At 44.9% G+C, this 12,468-nt stretch overlaps 1 protein-coding gene across 1 annotated transcript in view; it reads left to right on the forward strand.

Moving 5' to 3' along the window:
- Sort1 (sortilin 1) overlaps positions 1 to 12,468 on the forward strand; it is a 54,846-nt gene that overhangs the window by 22,636 nt on the left and 19,742 nt on the right. Inside the window, exons 7-11 of the mRNA XM_028757280.1 lie at positions 106 to 155; positions 3,374 to 3,504; positions 6,532 to 6,676; positions 7,620 to 7,775; positions 10,702 to 10,808. Coding sequence (XP_028613113.1) covers positions 106 to 155; positions 3,374 to 3,504; positions 6,532 to 6,676; positions 7,620 to 7,775; positions 10,702 to 10,808 — 589 coding nt within the window. The remainder of the gene's footprint in view (positions 1 to 105; positions 156 to 3,373; positions 3,505 to 6,531; positions 6,677 to 7,619; positions 7,776 to 10,701; positions 10,809 to 12,468) is intronic.

Genomic DNA, 12,468 nt, shown 5'->3' on the forward strand with positions numbered 1-12,468 from the left:
CAGTGGATAGGGTTGTTACCATGCCAGGGACTTTGTGACTAGGCCAACATACTCTCTCAGTAGCCTGAACCCATTTTTTATCCCTGTCTTTTTGCCTCTTTATAGGGGACCAAACAACATCATCTTCTTCACCACCCATGTGAATGGCTCCTGCAGTAAGTATATTGTAGACCCAGAAAAGAATGTTCTGCTATCCATTCAGGGTAGAACATTCTGGGTTGTGTATGGTGAAACAAAAGATTTTTCTCATCTTCCTGCAAATTCAGTAGCTATAGAAAATTCAAAGCTGCTAATTACTTTTAAAATCTTGAAAGTACAACTAAATTCCTTCATTCTGCACAGGTCAATAAAAATGTAACTGTATATGAAAATGATACAGTTCCTCTTAGCAATTGTGTGTTACTTTTCTCATTACTGTGGCCAAATACCTGACAAATACAGCTTAAGATAAGAGAAAGGTTCCTCAACCTCTCAGAACAGCCCCACCAACAGATACTCAAGCATCAGAGTCTAGAGGGGACACTTCCCATTTAGACTATAACATTCCACTCTGGGCCACTGTTGGCTGTCATTGTATAATGCAAAATACGTTTAGTCCGACATCAAAAGTTACCATTGTCGTTAATAGTCCCAACATTGTTCTGAAATCCTATGTCTCTTCCGAGACCCAAGACAGTCTCTTAACTGTGAGTTTGTATAAAGTCAAAACCCAAGTTGCATGTTTCCAGTATACAAGGGCAGGCATTCATATACTTCTAAGGAAGAATAGGAGGGCAGCATGGAGAGACAAGCAAAGGACCAAACCCATCAGAGAAGCAGACTCTAGAGAAGCATACTCTGCAGCTCCATGCCCACATCTGGGCATCATGGTGGGATCATTGGAGCTTCTGAGACCTTGAATGACCCTTCTCCTATAGCTCCTGTTACCTGTGGCATGTATAGCCTTTCCTGGGACAGCTCCCTTGGGCTCCAGCCTCCTTCAGCATGTGTCTGCATTCCCAGCATCCTGAGGTCTGCCCTTGCACCTTAAGCTTCGCTTCCACAGCTGCATGCATTGGTCCCTAAGGGTCTCCCTGAGGAGATTCCAGCCCAGCTAACATTGCCTGGACTCTGGTCTCTTTCATGAGACAGATCTTGATGGCTCATTGCTCTTGCATTCTGCCTACAGTAAAACCACCACATGGACAATGCTGAAAGTCTCCAGCTATCTAGAGATGTATCTACCCGTCTACCTTGGTCAACAGCTGCAAGTGCCCTCTAAGTGCCTGCAGATGAACCAAGGTGTCCCAGAGGCTCATGTTCTCAGGCATACTCTTTTTGAAAGAAAGTTTGCAAATGACTTTGCGGGGTTTGCCCTAGAGGCTTCGTTGTGTGGGGTCCTGCCCTCAAGGCACTTCTCCTGCTCTCCTGGTGTGGCTGCTCTCCTGGTGTGGCGCCTGGCTTTGCTTTCACGGCTCCACGAGTCTCTTTAACAATCACAACCACATTGCCTCATCTGTCTTGCTCTTGTTTCTTTCTTCAGCAAACTAAATATGTTTCACATCTTTTTCCACAGTTGCCTTTGAATTCTCACTTTAAACCTGACTACACACACAGGGAGCAGTAACCATAGCACAATATGAATGCTAAGCCGCCTGTAGATCTCGGTCAAATAAATTAGTCCACTAGTTAGCAGTCTTACCCAAAATTTGAGCTCATAGGCAGACCACAGTAGATTTTTTTTACCAGAATGTAACATAAGTGCTCTCTAACCCAGTTCCCAATAGAGCTCTTAAGTCTGGCCTTCGTGTCTACGTTCCTCTCAGAACATTTCTTTCAGAATTCTGCTTTTTATGAATTCTCACCAGAGTGATCCACTGACCTGTGCTCGTAGCATTCATGTAGCTAGACGTACCAGAGCTCCAAACTCTTACACGTCCCTCAAACATGGTCAGTCCGTCACTACAGTGCACCCTCTGATACCAGACTCCTGTACTAAATACTTTTCTCATCACTGACTGTCTAAGTCATTGTCACATTGCTGTGAAGGGACACCATACCCATGGCAGCTCTTATAAAAGAAACCATTTAATTGGGGCTGGCTTACAGTTTTAGAGAGTTTGTTCATTATCATCATGGCAGGGAGCATGTCAGCACACAGGTACACATGGTGCTGGAGAAGTAGCTGAGAGTTCTACATTTGGATCCACAGGCAGAGTGACATTGAACCTGGCTCGAGCTTTTGAAATCTCAAAGCCTACCTGCAAGAGACATGCAGACCCACAAGGCCACACCTCCTAATCCTTCTTAAGTAGTGCCACTCCCTGATGACTAAGCGTTCAAATACAGGAGCCTATGGGAGCTTTCTCAAACGACCACATTGATAAAATACTGACAGGAGCAACTTCAGGGCCAAGGGGTTACCTTGGCTCACAGTTTAGAGTGTACAGTCCATAATGGTGGAGGAGACATGGTGACTGAAGCAGCTCTGTCCCTGGCAGTGGGAGTTTACAGCATGACTTAGATAAGGAAAGCTTACCCTCGTTTACAATTACTGGGGTACAGTACACAGTGGCCAGGAGAATGTCCCAGTGGAGCAGCCCTGCGTGGCAGCAGGGCCTCTCAGCCACTGCTTGTTGATATCTTAGTGGATCAGGAAGCAGAGAGCTTTTGCCCGAATCTGAAGTAAAAACCCACCTTCAAGTCCTGCCCTCAGTGACACACAGTCCCAGAGATGCCACAACTCCCTAAAAGCACCGAGCATTAAACACGTGAGGCTTGGGGGGACATTTTGTATCTAAACCATAGCAGCCATGAAGATAAGACAAACACTAGGCTGTAAACAATAGGAAACAGACATGCACGGTGATTCCTGCCAAAGATGAATTGTTATCATGATGGCTGAGCTATTGGCCTCCCAGTCTATGCTACAGTCTCCAAGCAGAAAGCAAAATCTTTTTTTAAATTCATGCAACAAATATCTGAGTCCTTGCTGTAGGCTAAACACTAGTCTAAGGACAGAACAAAACACCCAGGGCTTCCTTTCATGGAACAGTAATGTAAGGGTGTTAGACGATAAGCAGTGAAGGAAAGACTCAAACAAGATCATTTAAAACAATAAGATCATTTTAAAGTGTGACATGAAGAGTACAGGTTGTCACTTGTTATACAACACTGCATTTGAGTCATAAACGCTCAGAAAACCTCTCAGAAGTAAAGCCCAAATGCAAATTCTCTGTGTATGATGGCATGCCATATCTATGCTCTCACCGGATCAACACACAGTGGATTTAAAATGTTTCTTCTGTATTAAAATAGAAGCAATTCTAGAGCAGCTGTGTGAGCAAGACTTGCCAGTAAGTGAAATTTTAATCAATATTTTGTCTTGTTTAAGAAGCTGATCTTGGTGCCCTGGAATTATGGAGAACATCCGACTTAGGGAAAACCTTCAAAACCATTGGCGTCAAAATCTACTCATTTGGTCTTGGGGGCCGTTTCCTTTTTGCCTCTGTGATGGCTGATAAGGTAAGTATTTGCCTTGCTGGGATCTGGCATCCCTGCTAACACACACCGTATGGATATTTTCAGTATGTAGTCCTGATAGTGTTTCTTGTCTTCTTTCAGACTTTTACTTTTTTTTACGTTTATTTGTTTATTTGGTCTGTGTGTGATATTAGTGTTGGACACACACATGCCACAGCAAATGTGTGGTGATCAGGACAGTTTCCAGGAGTCCGTTCCTTCTGTACACCATGTACATCCAAGGAATCAAGTTTGATGGCAAACACTTTCACCCACTGAGCCATCTTGCCAGCCCTATGATCTTAAATATCTGTGTAAAAGCTTGGGAGAGATTCTGTCTACAGAGGCTGACTGAGTCTCAGGGCTTACTAGGGGCTTTAGCCTTTTGTAACTGTGACTAGTCCCTGTTTGGGGATTTGTAGGTCCAGTGTTTTGTTTTACCCAGACATGAATATCTGGAGGGCAAAGAAAGCAATTCATGTGCATATTATTTTATAGTCATAATTAAAAATATACAATGTTCTGGGTAGTAGTCTAGATACCATAAGATAGCTGTAAATTAATAAATACATACCCTACTCGCTGAGCTTGTATTCAAGTGGGGAAGATCTTGCTAAGCAAATGTATTAATGTTCTATTGCTGTGAAGAAACACCGTGACCATGTTGACTCTTATAAAGGAAAACACTTAATTGGGGCTGTAACCATAAGCCATTACAATTCAGAGGTGTAGTCTATTATTATCATGGCAGGAACCATGGCAGCATGTAGGCAGACTTGGTGCTGGAAAAGTAGCTGAGTTTTCTACATCTGGATTGGCAGGCAGCAGGAAGAGAGAGCAAGACACTGGGTCTGGCTTGAGCTTCTGAAAGCCTCAAAGCCCACCCCCAGTGACACACTTCCTCCAACAAGGCCACACCTCCTCATCCCTTTCAAGTAGCACACTCCCCATGGACCAAACATTCAAACACATGAGCCTGTGGGGGCCATTCCTACTGGCCACCATGGCAGTAAGTCTGTCTAGGAAGAACTGAAGCAGCATGGCGGGTGAGGAGCAGCAGGAACTGGCTGCACTACTGCAGACCATGTGCTTGGGTGGGATCTCGGTGACCTTAGTGACCTGAAGAGGACATCCCTGTGTGGATATCTGGGAGGAAAGCAAATATGGAATCAGCAAGGACAGAGACAGACTCCCAGGCTTCCTGAATATGAGGAGAGTGGCAGTGTGGCCGGAGCCCTGGAGAGCATGGGAAGTGGGCCAGGATGGAGTGGGAAGCTGTAGCCATGGGGCTTTTATTCTCCAAGTGGGCCATATTATGACTGAGCTTCCACTGTAGCAGAATAGGTGTGCTTGAGAGTATAACTGTGGGCTTTTCCATACATTCCATAAGAGATTCTGTTTGAGAGAAGGTAAGGGTGGAAACAGCAGAAGGCTGTCAAGCATTCAAGGGGCAAAGGAGATGGGAGCTGGAACCAGGCTGTTCCCAGTGGGTGAGGGAGAAGGGATGAGACTGTTCTGTGTGTGTTTAAATGTATTGCAGTTGGATGAGCTAGTGCCTTAGATCTCCCTGTGAGATGAAAAAATTAAAGCTACAAGAAACTTTCAAGTCTTTGTATAAATGGCAGGGCTGTATTCTGCCATAGCAAAGGCTATAGGAGGAACAGGTTTGTGAGAGAGAAACCAAGAATTCACTGTGTTGGATATAAAAATCCTACTATATATCTGAGATGAAATGTCACGTTGGTGTTCATATTTATGAATCTTCCCAAATTACATGGTATTTAAAGTCTCGTGACTGGGTGCGTTTTTCTGAAGGATGGGGAGGTAGAGAAGAGGTGGGAGGATTGAACAAACCCTGAGGCACCTTTCCACTGAAGGTTTCAAAGAAAAGAAGAATCCAGCTGAGAAGTCTGGGTGGGAGGAAGGGGTGAGGGAGGGGAAATCAGGACACTACGCAGCTGCAAAAGTCAAGTGAAGAAAGTGTTTCCTGAGGCAGTAGTGGCCAGTTTGGCAAACTCATGTGAGATGTTGAGTTACAGTGAACTCTGAGAATTACCCACTGGGCTGGAAGAGTGGATTGATGGATAGGATCGCTTTCATTGAAGTAGTGGGGCTAAAGGAGGGAACTGGGGATGGAGAAGCGTACACAGCTGTGACCGCTGAGCTATGCCTGCTGGTCTCATGTAACTGTTTTAATTAACAGAGACTAGGATTTAGTGGCCTTCCTAACAGACTCTTTTGCCAGCCAAATTCACGCAAAATTACAGGAATTTTGGATTCTTTGTCCATATTCTAGCCTGTGCATATCTCCTTCTTATGGCTGTGGTGAGAATTCCTTAGAAGTGTGTCTCATCTTGACTGTCCCCTGTGGTCTATGAACATGGATACGGATTTCATTCTTTTTTTTTTTTTTCGTTTTGTTTTTTTTTTTTTTTTCGAGACAGGGTTTCTCTGTGTAGCCCTAGCTGGAACTCACTCTGTAGACCAGGCTAGCCTCGAACTCTCGAACTCAGAAATCCGCCTGCCTCTGCCTCCCAAGTGCTGGGATTAAAGGCGTGCGCCACCACAGCCCAGCTACGGATTTCATTCTTATCTTTTAGACCATCAGTTACCTAATCCTTTGGATTAATTATCTAAAGCTAGGGCTATCTTAAAGGCACAGAACATTTAAGTGCCAATCAAATCATCATTTTGAGAATTTCAAGCAAGTATTTGCAAATGATATAGAGCCAACCTAGTTAGTGACGGTCCAGACTCGTCCTTAGCTCTGTTGAAGGAGATGGAATATCAGCCATTGGGAGGACCATACCAGAATGAAGGAGCCAGAGAAAGGCAGGAGAGAAGGGACTCTTTCATTGCCTAGAGGGGATTAGAAGTTACCTTGAGAATTGGCACAGGCCCTTTGTTGCAACTGCACCCACTGAGGAAATAATTATTAATATAACTATTTTAAAAATGTTTCTATTCATGTCCTTGACATGACATCTTTACAGAAGATTAAAAACGTAGATATTGGTATCTTTATTCTAGGATACAACAAGAAGGATCCATGTGTCAACAGACCAAGGGGACACATGGAGCATGGCACAGCTTCCTTCTGTGGGGCAGGAACAATTCTATTCTATTCTGGCAGCCAATGAGGACATGGTATTCATGCATGTAGATGAACCTGGAGGTAAGAGCCGTTTAGTGGCACACCCTTGAATGCGTAGAGGTTTCAGCTTTGGGCTCTGCTCTGAGAACCTTTCCCTTTTATGTCAAGTCTTCCTCTTACCCCAAGAAGTTTATTAATATCCCAGAGATAATGTGCTGCGTCTTTGAAAGGCTGCTGTTCTGGTGCCTACAGTAGTCTGTGAGGGTGGTTTAATGCTTTAGGGGAGCGCTTCCCAGAGCAGCTGTGGGTACCTGTTCAGTGGTACTGGGTTTCAAGCTGGTCTGTGACCAGGTAAAACCAGGAAATATTCAGGAGCCATTTTTTGTTTGTTTGATGTTTTGTGGGGACAGGGACGGACTCATTCTATACTCCAGATGATTTCAAACTCACAGTGCTCCTGCCGTAATCTCCTGGATGCTGGAATTACAAGTATGCGGCACTTTACCCAGTTTAGAAATTCGTAACCATTTGATAAAGCAATTTTTTGTCTTCTAAACATAATTATAAAAAGTTAGGGCTGACATTTTGTCTCTTTCCTATTTTACTTTTCTAGTGATAATTTTTTATATAAACTTACCTGTGATATATTGTGATATATTGGAATTTTTTAAAGATCCTTCAACAAAGATAGTTTGAAAAGTATTCTAAAGTACAAAGATTTAGAAACATGAAGTGGGAATCTAAATACAATGCATATGCCGGCACAATATACCTGAGAAGAGCTTTTCTGATTATGTCAGGCAGCAAATGCAACATCTCTCTCCTGTGTTCCAGCCTCTAACTTGAGTGCTAGAATTAAAGACAAACTTGAAGACTTTGAATGTGAAACTGTGAGTCCACTCAAGTCTGAGTCTTACTGTGAAAGTGATTAACAGATCTGCTGCCAGGCCAGATCATGACTAGACTACTGCTTTGTTCTGTTTCCTCCCAAGTCTCAGTGTTTTTGGTTTTTTGCACATGTCAGATACCGGGTTTGGCACAATCTTTACCTCTGATGACCGAGGCATTGTCTACTCCAAGTCTCTGGACAGACATCTCTATACCACCACAGGCGGGGAGACCGACTTTACCAACGTGACCTCCCTCCGCGGGGTCTATATAACAAGCACGCTCTCAGAAGGTGAGGCTCAGCGCAGCTCAGTGGGCTAGGGTTTGAGGTCTTCAGAGGAACCTCATGGTCCTTCCCCGCCCCCAATTACGTGGTTGCCTAGCCAATAAGACTACTCTTTTACATTGTAGCTTTATTGTGTAAAGAAATTATGCAGGACAGAGCAAAGCAACAGTGGGAAGAGGGGGGTCCATATTGGCTAGTGTACAATATGGGTCTTCTGTATTTGGAGGGCTAGGTCTGGAAGAATGACCCCAAACTTGAATCAGTCTATATTACTGTGTGTAAACTATATTACTAGGCCAGCCAAAGTTCTATAGACCAGTGTTCTACTTATAGGGCTCCCTCTGCTAAGGCTCTATGTAAGGAAACACATCACTTCCAAGGACAAAGACCTTTAAAACTTCTCTATGTGTCTATGTTTTGGCAGGAGGTAAAGGCTGTTTTTCTGCCATACATAACTTGCAATGGCCTATGAGGTCCCAAGTGACACTGGTTCCTCTTTCCCTCCCTGACCTCACCTCCATCTTTTTCTCCTTCATTTGCTCTGTGGCACTCACACTGTCTCCCTGCCAGTCTTCAAACAGACCAGGTACATACATCCATCCCTCACAGATCTGCCAGGAGGTCAGTTTCCTCAGGTGTCCGCCAGGCTAAGTGCTTCTTCAAGTCTTTGCTCCTGTGTTACGTTCTGAAGGAGAATTGCCTATACTAGCCTATTTTAAATTCATATCCACTCCCATCCTTGCACACATTTCCAGTCCTCCTTAGGTGTCTAAAAGGTTTTCCAGAGCACTTAGTGTATGTCATTTGCCCTGCATCTGTGTAATTTCACATATGCACCATCTCTAATATCTGTTTCATCCACTGGAATTCACACTTCATAAGCTTTTGGTGCTGATGGTGGTGGCAGTGATGATGGTGATGTGTGCCACACTCGTGCATGCGTGTTCACATATTCCTGTGTGCCCAGAAGACAGCCTTCAGGAGCTGTTTTTTTCTTCTCTTGTTGGTTCTGGAGCTCAGACTCAGCTCCTCGGGCATGTGCAGCAAGTGCTTTTCCTAATGAGTCTTTCACTAGTCCCTCACAGGGTCTTCAGTCTGTGTCATTCCCAGAGGCATACAGTGGTTTTTAAATACAGACCTTTCAATAAATGTTTGTTGAATAAATGATTTTTCCTCCATCTGCCTTCCTGGTTGATGTACCTTGAAACTTGAGAGCATATCATTTCTGTACCTAAACCACAGCAGTTTATATGATTGAGAGCGTAGGAAGGAGACACTGGGCTGAAAAGAAGAGAGGGAGGACTGGGAAAATGGCTCAGCAGGTGCATGTGTTTGCTGCTGAGCCTGATGACCTAGGGCTGATCCCTGGGACCACGTGGTAGGAGAGAACAGATTCCCCAAAGCTGTCCTACAACCACACGCACACTGTGGCATATGTTCACACAGATAGTTAAATAAATGCAATTTAACATTTTGTAAAAGAAAAGGACTTCAGAGGGATGGTGTGCTGTCCAGTGTTATGTCAACTTGATACGAGCTGAAGTATCGGAGAGGAGGGAACCTCAATAAGAAAATGCCTCCACAAGCTCGGGCTGTCGGCGGTTTCTTAATTTATGGGGAGACCCCAGACCATTGTGGGTGGTGCCATCCCTGGACTGGTCCTGGTCTGTAAGAAGGCAGGATGAAGGAGCCATGTGGAGCCAGCCAGTAAGCAGCGCCCCTCATGCTGCCATGCTGCCTTCCTCCATGCCGCCTCAGCATCCGCTCCTACTCCAGGATCCTGCCCTGTTTGAATTCCTGTCCTGACTTCTTTCAGTGATGGACTGCAGTGTGGAAGTGTAAGACAAACCCTGTCCTCACCAGCTTGCTTCTGGTCATGGTGATACATCACAGCAGTAGTGACCCTAGGTAGGACAGATAGGATATTGGATGCTGGGAACAAAATCCTAATTAGAAGTTATTAATCTAGGAGTAGACATAAGTAATCTGGAGAATCCCTAAAATAAGCTTGGTGTCATGCCTTTGAGTAAAAATTAGGATCCCTGCCTAGATTTTTCTCCAAGGCATCACACAGTGAAGAAGAATGAACGTTTGCTTCTTCATACTTATCAGTGCGTTGACTTTCAGTTACTAAAATAGAATTTAGAATTTGTGAGACAATCAATTTATAAAGAGCATTTTTTTTTTCTGTGTAGCTCTGTCCTGGTTGTCCTGGAACTTACTCTGTAGACCAGGCTGGCCTTCAACTCAGCGCTCTGCGTGCCTGTAACTAAAGGTGTGCGCCACACCAGCCAGCTGCAGAAGCTTATCTTGCTCACAGTTCTAGCAGTTTCCACCTGTGGCTGGTTATCCCCACTGCTTTTAGGTCTTCAGCACCACATCATGTATAATAGAGACAAAACCCATCACCTCAGACATGGGAAGACAAAGATCATGACATCTCTTCAAGGACACAGCCCCAGTGACTGAACTTCCACCCATTGGCCTAGTCTCAGTCTGGCAACCAAGCTGTGAATACCTGAACAGGGAGGAGGGAATTTAAGATCCAAATTTTAGCATAAAAGAGAGCTTTGGGGTTTCTCAGTAGCAACAGTTCCAGGTGGTTTCTGGAGTTAGCTGGGGCATTCAGATGGTAACCCTCTTCTGGCCTGTTACTCACCTACTGTGTAAGGTGTTAAGGTGGGGCTCCAGAGTCAGAGGACTGGGAGGGGGTAAGAAAGGGGGAAATGTGCTCAACGTAGAATATGCATTTATATGAAAACATACATGGATGGATGGATGGATGGATGGATGGATGGATGGATGGATGGATGTGGTTCCTCAGGAGAGAGGAACATCTCCATTGTCGCTGGCTGACTGAGACCCCCAGTGGGTTGGGCTTACATCACTCTTCTTCAATGCACTGGGCTTACATTACTCTTTCCACATTTAGATAACTCCATTCAGAGCATGATCACTTTTGACCAGGGAGGACGGTGGGAGCACCTGCAGAAGCCGGAGAACAGCAAGTGTGATGCTACTGCAAAGAACAAGAATGAGGTTTGTTGGAGCCAGCCATCATCTGTGTGGGCAGAAAAGCAGGCAGCCCGCCCCATTCCTGCTAGTGCTAAGCTTTTCCCTGAGGGGATCTCATTCTCGGTCAGGGTCCACAGGCGAGGGTGGAAGGCTTGGAAAAAAGAATAATGAGTTCATGTAGGATTTGTGAATAGGAACTGTATGGAAAGGCCAAGGCACTGCAGGTTACCTGTCTTTTTCAAAGAAAAACAAAATGGAGTAACAACCATTTTACCAAGTTTCTGAGGAAAGACAGAATGGACAGATGTACTGATTGTTAGCTAAGGGTCTACATTCAAGGGTAAGGCCTTAGAAGTCCTTCAGGAGTTAAAGAACAGCCGTTCATAACATTACCATATTATACTATATATATTATAGGTGTGGGTAGGTACAGCCTGGAAGAACTTAGTTCAACAACAGTGAGCTGGTTGTTCCCACATTCCTCTCAGATCTGTTGCACACGGGGCCACTCTGCTTCTCTAGCCTGGAGTTTTTTTGTGAGGAGTCTCACACTCTCCCTTTGTATCCATACTTAAAGCATCTGCTTCTGTCTTCTTCACCCTTCTTCTGTTCTGCCTTGGACTTGCGCTGCCCCTGCCCAGCTCACCATTCCCGAGGCAGGGGTGATGGCCTCTTCTCTCCTTGAGGCCTTCTGGCTCCTCTGCCTCTCCCTTCAGGACCTTCTCTTGGTTCCGCTTTCCTGGATAAAGACTGCGCCCCTCTAGTGAATGAAGGCTTTGTCCTGCCTGGCTCTGTCCACCTCTCCTCACTGACACACCCTTGCTGTTCTCCACACACCCTCTGTGGCCTCTCAGTGTCTTCACAGAAGTCATGTCTGTCTCCCCAAACTCCAGCTAGTTATAATCTGCAGTAGTCCCAGGCCTCCGTAGCCCCCATCCAGTTAGAACCAGTCATCCTTCTTATTCCACTAACATTTGGCTTAGCCTTTTGCAAAGTACAAAGGCATCATGTTTACTGCTGTGACCGTTTGAGATTTATCTGTCTGCCAGTTTGAAGCAGGATCTCATGCGCAGCTCTGACTGGTCCTGTGTAGACCAGGCTAATCCCGTGCTCATACATATCCATAGCTGGGAGTTCTGTCTTTTAAGTGCTGACGTTACACTCCTGGCTCACCTGAGCCTCTTGAACGGCACTCGCTGTTAAACTTTCACACATTTGCCTGCTTTCTGACATTTGTTTTTTTCCTCAGCTTCATTGAGGTATCGTTGATAAATTTAAATGGCATATATTTGACATTAAATGGTTTGACATTTCCCTATCTGTATACATGACCATAGTCAAGCTAATCAATGCACACATCAGTTAACTCAGCCATCTTTTTCTTATGTGCGATGCGGGCGTTTAGGTCTATTCTCTTAGCAGATTTCAAGTTTGTTTCACAGTTTACAGGATGCTGTCCGCGATGCTTACCAGCTCTCCAGAACTTACTTGTCCAAAATAGAAACTTTAGAACCTTTGGGCCAACATCGCTCGTACCCGTCTTGCCTCCTGATCCCTGGCAGCCTCCACTGTGCTCTCTGCTTTGATGAGTTTAGTGGTTTCTGACAATTCCACATTTAAGTGACATCATGTGGTATTTGTCTTTCATGCCTGGCTTATTTTATATAGCATACCGCCTCCCAGG

Source organism: Grammomys surdaster, unplaced genomic scaffold, assembly GCF_004785775.1.
Source record: "Grammomys surdaster isolate TR1022 unplaced genomic scaffold, NIH_TR_1.0 126158, whole genome shotgun sequence".
NCBI lineage: Eukaryota > Metazoa > Chordata > Mammalia > Rodentia > Muridae > Grammomys > Grammomys surdaster.